The sequence below is a fragment of the Contarinia nasturtii genome, unplaced genomic scaffold (assembly GCF_009176525.2).
Source record: "Contarinia nasturtii isolate CC-2019 unplaced genomic scaffold, AAFC_CNas_1.1 Cnas_scaffold_1964, whole genome shotgun sequence".
NCBI classification, from domain to species: Eukaryota; Metazoa; Arthropoda; class Insecta; order Diptera; family Cecidomyiidae; genus Contarinia; species Contarinia nasturtii.
In genome coordinates, this window is record NW_022199294.1 from 163,707 (window position 1) to 176,880 (window position 13,174).

General features: G+C 33.3%; 1 protein-coding gene across 1 annotated transcript; it reads right to left on the reverse strand.

Annotated features, from left to right (window-relative positions):
- Positions 1-10,614: 10,614 nt before the first annotated feature.
- On the reverse strand, positions 10,615-12,210 carry LOC116347579 (protein seele). Its single transcript, XM_031778230.1, has 4 exons — positions 11,721-12,210; positions 11,457-11,624; positions 11,234-11,388; positions 10,615-11,149 (listed from the first exon to the last, which is right to left on the reverse strand). The coding sequence occupies exons 1-4, from the start codon at positions 11,857-11,859 to the stop codon at positions 10,985-10,987; spliced, it is 627 nt and encodes a 208-aa protein (XP_031634090.1). The 5' UTR covers positions 11,860-12,210; the 3' UTR covers positions 10,615-10,984.
- Between the last annotated feature and the right edge of the window lie 964 nt (positions 12,211-13,174).

The window sequence follows — 13,174 nt, forward strand, 5'->3', positions numbered from 1 at the left end:
GAAACGACAACCAACGAAAGAGAAGAATATCTTTTAAATTGCACAATTATATCGATATATTCACACAATCAAATTCAAATTATGTATCCATTTGAACGTTTTCATCCTGTTTAATGTGTCGTCTTTTATCGTTAAAATGTCGTAATTTGAAATTCGGTTCATTCATTCGTCTCGTTTTGGCCATTCAAATACATTTTTGTCCATATTTTTTCCCACTGACAAAATTCGAATGAGGAAAAAAAGAAGATAATGGGTTGGTGGACAGAGAGCGCAGAAGATACAGCAAAATGAAAAAATATTAATTTGAATGATTATGCTGGATTCGGTGGATGCGAGAGAAAGAGAGAGGGAGAGAGAGAAGGTGAATGATGGTGTTTCTTTTTTGTTGATTTTGCGGCGTTTTCTTTGAGTTGTGTGTTTTTTTAATGATGCCGTTTGCCACACCTCTGGTTAAAGATACGATTGATGCGAGAGCGGAAAATCATATGTATATACTATATGTGCGCCGGAATCAATCTGATGTATTCGATGAGATAAACTTTCGAGTTAATCTTTGTTTTTATACATTTTCTTTTGTTATAATGAAATGAAATCTGATTTTTTTGTTCTCTTAACACAATTCGAAAATTGATTCGTTGAAAAATAACCGTGCGGCATTTTTTCTCTGTTGTCTATCGTGTCCTCAAACGTACTAATCAATAGTCGGACTAAAATTGGTTCGTTTGTACGTCTTGATTTGAAAATTAAAGGCTTCGACGAGACAACACAAAAAAAAAACCTTCAAATAGACAAACTCATTGTGACGCGTTTAATATTCGTTTAGATCTCGAAGGCAACCACTTGAATTGCAACTTTAATTTTTCAATGGAAATCCTCCTTTTGTATTTTCATTTAAACAACCAATTTCCAGACTGTAATTGAAATAATAATTGTTGTGTATGATTTGCGTCTTTTATCTCTCTCTCTTGTTCAATTGATTAATGAAAAATTCAAAATCAATTTTTTTTTCTGCGCTGTGCATGTCGGCAAATTAAAAAACCCATCCAAACCCGTTGTTCTGTGTGGTAATAGTGGTGACGCGGAAAAGAAAGACATCAAAAGCCACACATCGAGTGACCCAACTGAAAATGGCTTGCTTCAGACCGCTCAATCTTGTCAAATGTTAATGAGTAATTTTTTGTTGCATTTATATAGTTGTTCAAAAACTTCAGTCGATATCTTGTTTCGAAAGCCGCCGCTCAAGATAAAAGAACGATACAATCGAAACAGGAAACTATATGCATCTAGAGCGAACAACATCGTCCAAAATGAGAAAAATGTTAAAATTGATTTTGTTGATACTTAAGAATGGTAATTGCTTATCAACGCTTTAGAACATGTTTTCCAACACCAAATCTCGCCCGATTACTATACAATCGAATTGACTTATTTTATACATGTGTGACTTTATTTGGATTTGACGATTTTTATTGATTTGTTCGGAGACACTGCGGCTCTGTTGTTCTAGTCGATTGATCGTAATGCTTCGACAGCCTCAGTTTCAACGACAATTTTTTATTACTTTAAACAAACCATTAAGAAACATTTGACACCCAAATCGTCGCGGCACAATATGACCCTTTGGCGCTATCGCATTTGATCGCTGATTGACAACATTAATCATTGTATCGAAATGCATTAAAGTCGATCTTAGATAGCCGCATGTGATGATTTTTCGATACTTTTCAGGGAAAATGGTAAAAAATGAAAAGAATTACACGAAAATATAGGCAAATTCACTCGAAAATGTTCATTTTTCAAAAAATTTGATGCAATTTGCACGTTGATTCTACCCCAATTGTTTGTTTTATAATTGATAGTTTCATGTTGATGATGGTAATGGCTTCTGTTGAAGATTCGCTTAATTTTGAACAAGGTATTCTCCACAGGACCATATGTGCTCAAGTTTTTTTGTGTATCGAAAATCGAATTTTTATTGATCAATTTGGTGATTAATTAAAATCAATTGAAAGTGTGAAGAATGTTCTTTTCTCTTGTTTGAAACAGAAGTGTTTTTTGTCTTGTATGACGGAAGCTTAACGGTTTCGTCATCTGTCAGCTGTGGTTTTTTTTCTTCATTTTAGTAATCTATAAATAATCGATGATTTGTGCGATTCCCAACACCAAAAATGTTCGAAATAAAAAAGACCAAAAACTCGGTTAAAAAACTCATTGTGGCTTGTTCATTTAATCGAACAAAAAAATATGCTCGAAATAACACGACATATTTAAATCCTTCATTTGTTTGTAATGCATTTCTTTTTACGAATATTTGGTAATGCGTGTGTGATTCATTTAATTCAATTGTTCGACTGAATGACAAAATACGTTTTTCGAGTTTCATCTGTCAATTTATGATTCTACCATTCACAAGTAACAACCATATGCCTGACAAAAATCACTCAATCGATGCAAAGCAAATAAGTGAACACTAAGTGAATGTTCACGATTTCGTGTCTTTTCGTTCCTGGTGAATTTATGCCCTTAGGTTTTGCATTTCGAATGCCTGTGTTTTCAATTAACAAAAAACCCAAAATTACTACTTACATTGCCATCAAGATAAACGAAAAACATTTGAATTTCGATGTGTGTGCATACACAAAATATGTTTTTGTAAATGCTGAATGGAGAGAAAAACAGTGTCATTTATAGCTTTAAATTAAAATGACGTGAAATGAGCAACAGATGCATTCAGCGCGTTAACGTAAAAATACCGAATAAAAAAGCCAAAGCGTTGGCGAACGGTCTTTGTCATCGTACAGCAATTGCTTTCTAATTACAGGCTTTTTTCATAATTACAATCGAAAGAAGGAAAAAAAAGTATATATACATCGATGAAAACAACAACCGCAAAACGGTTCCTAGATCATACTATGCACTCCGATGGCTTACCGGCTGCCAACAGTTGGTAAATACAAGGCGTATATTTTGATTTTTTGATGACAATTTTTTTTAGTGTCGTCCAAAGATAGAGAGGGAGAAAGAGTGAAAGGAGTAGAGTGCTTTGTTCGATTTGTCATATGAGCATTTCAGGGTCAGCAATTACCGTACGCTGATATAATGCATGGTCTTATTGATATTATGTGATTGATCTACCAGTTGGCTGCCAGACGAAATATGAACTGTTGTCGTTTTGAACGATTTCAAAACCAAGGATAAACGAAAAAAATCCGTTCAAAAACAAGTCGGAACACTGTGATCTCTTTTTTCTGATATGTGACAACGAACAATGCAAGAGTAATTACTGAAAATACTCGAGATCGTATCGATATTCAAAATATGATTCACACACAATGTATATTATACATGAGATCGTGAATGTTTGAAAGAAGAAAATTGCAGTATTGCCTCATGCTATCATAATGATCGTTCGTTGATTTTCGGATATAAATCACGCAAAATGTTAATTTGTTGACAGGCTGCTTATGATGCCATATACATACCAATTCCCATATTATCCTGAATGAAACTCAAAATGAACAACACTCAAAAGTACGGCATTGAAAATATGGCTTTCTTGTTGTCTTCTTTTCTGTGGACGACTTTTGCTGGACGTAACCCTCATTTGCATGCAACAATGCATATAACTCAATTTATAAAATTGCAATTCTTTTGTTTTCACTAACGAACAAATTAGTTGACTATATGGACACTCGCCCAAATGTCGGACTATTTGTTTGAATTTTCAACTTCAATTTAATATTTAACATTTTTGATTTCATGAAAAAATATCACTTTATACACAATTCGATGCAGAATTTAATTGTGCTTCATTTCACGTTTCTCAAAAGATAGTAATTTCCAAAAATGTATTATTTTTTTCCATTTTTTCGTCATAACATCGAAAATTCCAAATGTCGGATATTCGTCGTCCAATTCTCGGCTCCCTAATCTCGACATATTTCATGCATTTTCACTACGAAACTTGTAAACTTTAAGTTTTGACAGCCCATGAACGCACTATTTACATTGAGGTAAACAATACAAAATATTGGAGTTAAAATTATTAGATTGATATATTTTTGCTCCATATTTTATTTTACTTATTTTTCTATAGTAAAGTGGCAAAAATATTTAAAAATATTACGTTATTTCACTGATCTAGAATATTTTTGGTTTGAATTTCACAATGATCCAAATACGACTTTAACTGTCACATCTGTCAAATCCAAAGTGTTTCACTTGAAACTTCGGTGCTTTATGTGTCGGCAATTGGACGATTTATTCCGGAATAATATTACAGTGAAAAATGAAAAATAAATATAATTGTTTTTCTTTATATTTTCAAAATTTCTGTTCAATAATTAAATTAAACTATCTACAATTCGCCGATATAATTTTTTTTCCAAACTAGTTATTTTTTCATATAAAAAAACGCATTTTACCGGCTTGTCTCAAAATGACATAGTTTAACTTTTGACGTGAAAAAGTGATAAAAATGCCGAATTTTTTTTGAACGTAATTTGTGAAAGCAATAATAGATTTTTGATTAAAATTTGGATTATAATAAAGAGATTTGATATTGATCTTTCATAATTTACTTTTAAAAATGCAATTCAAATGAATTTTCAATTTTTAATTTCAATTCACCTCTCGGTATTCCGACATTTGGTCTTGTGTCGACATTTGGCAATCTACTGTACTAATTTTGCATTCATACGTTATAATTTGGTTGCTTGATGTCAGCCGGAGACCCTCTCACCACCAACTTGATTATTAAAAACAATTGCTATCATTTTTTAATTTATGACATATCGTCACAATGAATGTATGTCACATTTTATTTACTTTGTCGTGTTTTTTGTGTGAATTATTATTGCCGGTTTGGTGTGTGAAATTCTTTGGAATTTCCGTTTTTTTTTTTGTTCAACACCACAAAATTCAATTAAATGTGACGTTGCAAAGACATGTGCTGCATGCAAATTAATTGATATTTGAACGCAAAAAAAAAAATGAGAAAAACAAAAAAAAATGGTTTGGTGCTCAAAAAATATCGCCATGCATCGCAATTATTCAGTGAAATTTAGTTATACAGATTCACAAAGTGGCACAAGGATGCAATAAAAGAAAGTCAGACAAATTGAAAACCGACCGAATATAAAAAGTCAAACGTCCACTTGCACAATACCAAAAAAAATCATGTGAAAAGAAAAGTTTTTTTTTCAATCCTTTCACTGAATCAAAAGAAATCGAAAAAAAAATTCCAAATGAATGAAGGAGAAAAGAGACGACATTCATTTCCTGTGTGGATTTGTTCATCAATTCGCTTTAAATCGGCAAATTATATGCTTTTCATCCGTGAATTAATACGATGCCATAACATTTCATTTGGACCAAAATGCTTTCAACAGACTTAAGCCCAATATTCTCTCGTTGGAACCGAGTTTCTCAATGAATTTTTGATGGTTTTCACATGATGAGACACGGCTGTCTTCTGATAAGTTAGATGTTTAAACGATGTATTTTCATTGCATGATCCTTTCTCATCAGCATCAGATCGATGCTGGGAGAAGTGGTCTTTTCATAGTTCATCATCCGATTGAAATTATAACAGAGTTCATAAATTGTCATTTAAGTTGTTTGATTGTATACAATTTGTATCGCATTGAAAACAGTCTGCAACCATTTGGAGTATATCGCTTAAGACATGTCGATCACAATAATGAATAAGATTTATGTGGAAGAGAAATGAAAAATGCCCGATCATTAGCGAGTAGGATAAAGATAAAGAAATATTGAATTAATTTGCTGGGTAGAAAGTTGTGGCTTTGCATTCGAAATGGTTGGTGTGCAATTTTCCATTGGATCAGACACATATTGGATGGACGAAGGCAATTTAAATTGGCATTCATCACGATTTGATAGAAATTCGATACAGCCCAGCAAATCATTTCATTTAGGCGCGCATTAAAATTGTGAAAGAGCACTCAAATCCTTGTCCGCTCCATATATTTCATTGCCGTCATGGGTCAAATTGCAATATATTACGAGACGAATACAAAAGAGCTCTACACATGGATAAAAATCAAAATGTGGAAAATGATTTTAATTTGAACAATTTTCATCGTGATATCATGAATGTGGCGTATAACCCATTTACATTCGAAAATAAAAACAAATTTGTGGTTGCAATCATATGTCCGGCAATTTGACTTGGTGATTTTGTGTTGTTCGGCCAATGACGAGCGACCAATTCAGAATGCTACAGTAATTTTCCGATTGCAGAAAACGTGATTCTTTTCTCATTCGATTGCAATCGTTGGCAGTAAGGCAAAAAAAAAATCGCGTCGATTTTGATTGAACCTTAAATATCAACATCGTTCATTTAATTTTCGATTTGTGGCACACCTATTTATTATATTTATTAAATGCGAACGCTACGTTGATTGGTCCAAAATGATCGATGATTATATGGATGCAAGCATCGATGTGCGAGCAGCGATCTGAGAAACACAAGACAGAGAGAAAGAGAGAGAGAGAGAGATATGCATTTGATTGCAGTGAAAAATTGCCAATCAATCGCTCGATGTCGATGCAATATGCCGGGGAAAACATAGACTCGCGACCTTTTAATATCTACCGTAAAGTAGGAAAACATGTCTTTAATTATGATATATTCGAGTCGAAGTCGTAACTGAAAATGCTGTGTATTGCTTTTTTATAAATGATATAAAAAAAACCTGATACGATTATTTCACATACGTTTGATACTGTTGACCAATGCTTGATATCGATACGATCACGTATTTGAATCGTGAATTGATTGCGTTCGAATGTGAAGAGAGAGAGAGAGATAAAAAAAACATTCCACGGCGATTATCCAAGTGAAGCAAATTACCCCAAGAACTATGAACGTACGCAGAAAACATGTAAGTCAGTTAAATTCAACGGCAATTAAAAACATTTAGTTACACATCGCAGAGGCAATAAGACGGTTGAACATAATATCTGACTGATATTTAATACGAGATCGGTGATGTGGAGTGTGAGCCGTGTATTTCAATGGGGATCTTTTTTCTTTCATTCGTAATACATAAAGGATCGTTTATTTGCCACCTGTTGTTTTTCACCATTCAAAATGCTGCTGAAAACTCAATGAAATAAAGTCACATCTTAGTACAGAAATAATCGGTTGCTAGTGCATGTATATGACTGCGGCATATTTTGACTTTGTGAATTGTTGATATTATCCGAATGAATTGATGACTAATGATGATGCATGCAACGAAATTCAAAAAAGAAATTCCATACCATTGTATGCCATGCATTCAATAGACCAACCATACGAACATTCTTCGTTCTTTCTTATTATTTTCAAACGCATACTGTCCAATCGAATGGTGTTGGGTGCTGGTTTTGTATGATGTATGCGATCGAGAGCAAAGATTCGATTTGACGATTTTTCAACCGATAATTAATAATATAATAACCGTTTTCATCACATTAAACCACCATCTATTGAGCGCGGCAATGCATTTCCCACAACTGCATTTGCATCGAAACGGGCAAAACGAGAGTCAGTCACACAATATGGCCCGAAGACGATGTGGCTGATACAGAACAGCAGTAAACGGCAAACCGAAAACCAATTAAGACCTCCTATTGAGGCATTAATGATGTCATATTATCTCTTTGATTCATTTATCAGAATATAAATTTATTATTTATGGCTGCTGTTGCGGTATGTCGGTGTGCCGTTTTACTACCGATCCGCACAAAGTGTTCGAAAATACATTTTTCATAATCAACACGCACCTAGACAAAACAACACCCGAGCATTGTTCATGCGTGCAATTGTTTTCGGTAGTGTTGTATCGAATAAGAACATAATCCAAACATACGGCATGTTTCTATTTGTTAATGCGCTCCCGTAAAACTATTCATTCCTTCGTCGAGAAATACACCGAAAATATTCCACTCGCCACTTTTTTATTTAAGAAAAAAGTGTTCAAACGGCAATTTGATTGACATTTGAAGGCTGAAAAAAAACGGCGCGTTTGTTCTGCTTTGTTCAATCACTCTATTCATTTATTGTCGAATCGATTCAAACAATTTTATTGAAAATAAATAGAATTATAATTCCATTGAATTCGTTTTTCTTCATCTTCTTTTGCTCGTTGTTCGTGGACTATTCGGTTCAATTTTCTTGTTTGTATTTTGAACGGTGTGCTCTTTGAACATTTGATAAGAAAATTCGATTCAATGGTCTGGAATCGAATGATCATTAGGCAGAAAAATGATCGTGATGATGTCCGTTCATCAATTTCTTCTTTTTATTCTGTATTTATCGGAATGAAAAGGAAGTGGTGAACGCAACGATTAAAAGCCTACTGATTTCTAATTCATTCGATGGCATTCGATGTTGATGCATTTTTATCCTATCCGACGACGGTGTGTTCACTGAACGATTCGTTTTGTTTTCTTTCAACATCAATACAAGCACCAGAAATATGTGGAAATTCCCATTGAAATGGTGAATAAAAATGCATCGACAAGAAAACCGCATGCCGGTTGCCAATGCACGTAGCAAATGCTTGCACCGCAGGTTTTAATTAAATTAAAAAAAAAAAGAAATAATTCACTTCAATGCGCACAAATTCCAACGTGTTTTTGTTTGAGTCGATACATTGTTGAAAATATTTTACAATAAAAAAGGGATCACATTGAGTGAGGGGTTGAAAAATGCTAAAATCAGCGACCACCCACACAAGGAAATCGTTTCGTTTTATTATGACCAAAAATGTAATTAAAGTCCAAGTAGACAAAAAGCAGCACTTTTGAATGAGGTGCCATTGACTAAGCAAATATTATTTTGACTGTCACCTTGCTGTGGCCAGGTGCACACGCTTCCAGCAAATTATTAATGTGTCAGTACAGTGTTGTTCAAATTGGTGAGGGATTGAAATGAAATGCCACTTCATGCAACATTAATTTTGATTACATTTCACCTCCACAACAGAGCAATGTTATTTAGCGAACGCACAACTCACGAATATGTATGTAATTGCAACCCTTTTACGAATTGTTTGTGGTCAAATAGAAAATATAATTGTCGCATCGAATAAAAGCCCATTGAAGAGTCCATTACGAGCTACATCATTTTACACATACGTAATCGTCGTTATCATGATTTAAACACATCGTAAATATGTCGCGACCGACTCAATTGATTCCAGTGCCGATCTATATATCGAATATGTCACAATGACTATGATTGATGACCAAAACATTACCTAATGGATTCAAAGTTGGACATTATACTCAAAAACATTGGTAAACCCATATAGGAACTAAATTCAAATAAAACATGCATGAACGAAAGTTTTAACGACAAAAAACCCAAATTATCAGAACTTTTTTCCTCTGTTGACGACATGATAACCATAATTATAACGAATCTGTCCCGTCAATATGCTTCATATATCAGTTCTTATTATTGTGAATTTCCCGATTGTTTTGAATAGTTTTTAATTTTATTTGTTTATCCGAAAAAAGGTCTAACAAAATACTCCTCGTTGCATTTTGTTACGATTGTTTTTTTTATATTAGTTGAACGCATCATCGTTTTCAGTGTTCTTTATCGGCTGTTTTTGGGATTATTCTTTACCCATTTTCCTAACTCATTGCCTTTCTTTTGATCCTAATTGAATTAAATCACACAATTTAGGCGAAGAAGGAAGACAATATTTGTACTGATAATGAAAAAAAATGATCAAAAGTCAAAATAAAACATCATTTCGGTTCATTACATTTATAAATTCAAATGCTGAATACGAAATTTATAAATCGCTGACTCTTTTTGTCAGTTGAAATGCCTTCAATCTTTCTATTCAATCGTATTTTCAGCGGTATGTTCTTCGGATCATATCAATTTATCACAAATGGCATCGAAAAAAGAGCAAAGATGCGTCCTTTTGTTAGCTGTCACTGTTGCATCAACGTTTTACATTTATAATGGTCTTTTTTGTTGTTGCTTAGTATTGTTGAGACCTTTTTTAGCTCGACGATTTTTCAAAGTTCACTTAATGCAGGAGAATTGATTATGGACATATGCGTGAATAATTGTTTGATGCTTGAAATATATAAGCGATGAAATATAGAATATGATATTTATAACGATTTCCAAATGAAAACAAAATCTCTTAAAGAGACCAAATGGAGAGAAGCTAAAGAGAAAGAAAATGAAGCTAAAGAACAAAATATAGTGATGCGACTTTTGTCGTATTTTAGCATATAACATTTAGCGAATGCAAATACATTTTAAATGCAAATATCTTTTGTACACGTACATCGGACTTTGTTCTTGATTAAAACGCATTCTCAAAAAATACACGTAGCAATAAGCCATAGTCACGACAACCTATCGATACCTAGTATACTGATACCTGTTCAAATTCAATCCAAGTAATAGCTTCTCACCAAAGCACAACGATAATGACAGCTGGTCGTCTAATTAAGTAACTCAAATTTGTCTTTGACATCATCGTACTTTGCTTCTCACCAAAAAAAATTTTGTTATCAATTTTTACGAAATATTGAGTAAAACTTTTTTCAATTTCAAATAAAATTAAACCATTTTTTAATTTAAATTAAAGCACATTGTGCGCCCTAGTTTTTATTTTTAAAAAAATCGTTCATTGTGTCATTCATTTGTTTCACATACATAATAATTGCATTTACTTTAATGTTTAGAATATTGTATGAACCGTTTTCTTTAAAATTTAACATTTTGATCGATTCAGTTGGATGGAATTTAATGATACATGTATGTTATAGGCATACACTGGGTTGCTGCAAAACACGTATCACTGGCGCCCTCACTGTATTGCATAGTGAAGTAACTCAATAGTACGTGTGTGAAATGTGAAGATTTTTTCTCGCACGAACTAGATGGCGCTAATAACTAAGTGTCTTTGCAGCAATGGTGTGTAGGCATATGTTGCGTTCAAAGCTCTTCATGTTCTTCAAGTACATAGTCATTTTCTGGTAACACGTCATCACAGTATTTGGCCGCTACTGTACACACTTCAATGTCAATGTCATCGGAAATTTTCTCTTGCATCAGCGACTTAAGTACATCATCTTCATTATCTTCTAAAACCTCCAAGCACTTTATCACACAGAAAACACGAACAATTAAACCAAATGCAAAAAAAAAAATCCAGTCATTTATTTATTGAACAGAGTTACTTACAAAATGTTTCAAGCTCTTGTTCAAATCACCATCTTGAATAAAATCAACCAAGCTCATGTTTGGATTCATGCCACCGTCTGGTGTAGTCATTTTTATTAAAGTCAGTGTACCATTCGTCTTGAATCGTGCCTTTGCGTAGTCGTCCATCTTATCACCTATTGGAAACGAATCAAATTAATAAGTTTTCTCCACATCATCATTCGATAATGGTCGAAATACTCACAAATATTTTCCATTAATTCAGTCAAATATGTCTCGGATTTTGAGAGTTTTACGACTTTTTTTAGGGCATTTCCCTTTGAATCCAAACGATAACCACCAATTTCGACCGTTTTCTTTGGATCAACTTTATTTACAGTCGACAGCATTTCGTCTAATGTTGCCTTGCAAACTGTAAACAAACAAAATCAATAGCAAAACAAGTTTATGGATCGAACACAGAATCAATTAACATTCAACAAAAATAATTTCGTACACATCAACTTACCTAAACATTTCACTGCTCTTGAATCGGTGATTTTGAGTGTTTCATCCAAAACAGGTGGATAATCCATTTGTGCGGAAATCAATGAACATTTTAACAAAATAAATGCTATGACCGATGAATAGGCAATAAATTTTCTCATTTTGATTATAGACGGTTCAACAGAAATTTAAAATTTTAACAAAGTAAACGTTGTCACCGAAAAAACGGCTATAATTCAAATGATTTAACCGGGCACAAAAACTGAAATAAATAAAATGCAATACTTGCACACTACTTTATTGTCGTCAATGCAAAATGTAATCAAGTGTAGAAATGTTTTGTTCAAATGGGTTTTTACTCAACTACATGAACAAATACACTCACTCACACATAATTGTGTTCATAGTTGGACAAATAAAAATTAAACACGTTTCACACTTTATATTATTTGCGATAATTTTGAGCACAGCTCTGGGTTTTCTTTATCTCTAACATTTGAAGCACACGTCATACATATTAAAATTGTTTCGACTAGTCGCTGTCACAGTAAACGTCAAAAAAAAATACACGCACATAGAAATAACATGTTTTCATAAGTGTGTATATGTAAGCTGGTTTTTATGTTCGGGTTGAGTGTGCTTTGGAGTTGTCATACATGTCGGTGAATTCAGCATGTTTTGATGTGTGCGTGCAAGCATTTGACGTTCGTTCTGACGAAGAAGAAACGTACACGGAATTGTGGATACAACAACAATTACTATGAATTCGCCGTAACGACTTCTTAATGTGAGACCGAAGCATTAACGTTGGTTATATTATAGACGTTCTACGTAAACAAGTCGCATTTGTACGATGTTGTTGTGCGGCGTAAAAAAACGTCTATTGGGTTTTCAATCGCTTACTTTATTATTTGAATTTGAGACATTATTTTACTTTTATTTTAAAGAAAATTGTAGGTGTTTCTAGGAAATTTGACGGTATAGAAAAATTGTATGTAAATCGATTGCCAAATTTCATTTGGTTTCACTGCTAATAGTTGAATAATAAAAACACACATACAAAAATGATAAGAATTCCCAAATATGATACGAACAAAATGAAAGCATGACGTGTTTTTGAGATGGCTCGGAGTATTGTGTAGAAATTGTGAAGCGTTTATGAAACTGCATTGAATTGGGTAATTCTTGACTGAAAAAAAGTCATGTTTTTTCCAATTCTATCATTGTTGAATGAACTGTTTTATTTCTGTTAAAAGAACGATTGAAGATATTGCTTGATAAATGAAATCGAATCGCTGATCTCTTTTCAAGGGGAAAAATGTTTATTATTTGCACTGAAATAAAAAAACCAAATAATTACAGTCCGATCAGCAATTTTCGCCACCTAATGTAAAAAATTGCGTCTTTGGTATTTTCGGGCGTTGTTCAAACGGCGCTTGTGATCGAAGCATTGACATTATAATTTCTCATTTATTC

Bases quoted from the DNA above. Each gene is read 5' to 3' on its own strand.
- LOC116347579 (XM_031778230.1), bottom strand. From the start codon at position 11,859: ATGAGAAAATTTATTGCCTATTCATCGGTCATAGCATTTATTTTGTTA. The intron at 11,625-11,720 runs GTAAGTTGATGT...GTTTGTTTACAG, and splicing joins AAGAGCAGTGAAATGTTTAG to TTTGCAAGGCAACATTAGAC. The intron at 11,389-11,456 runs GTGAGTATTTCG...CGTTTCCAATAG, and splicing joins TGAATTAATGGAAAATATTT to GTGATAAGATGGACGACTAC.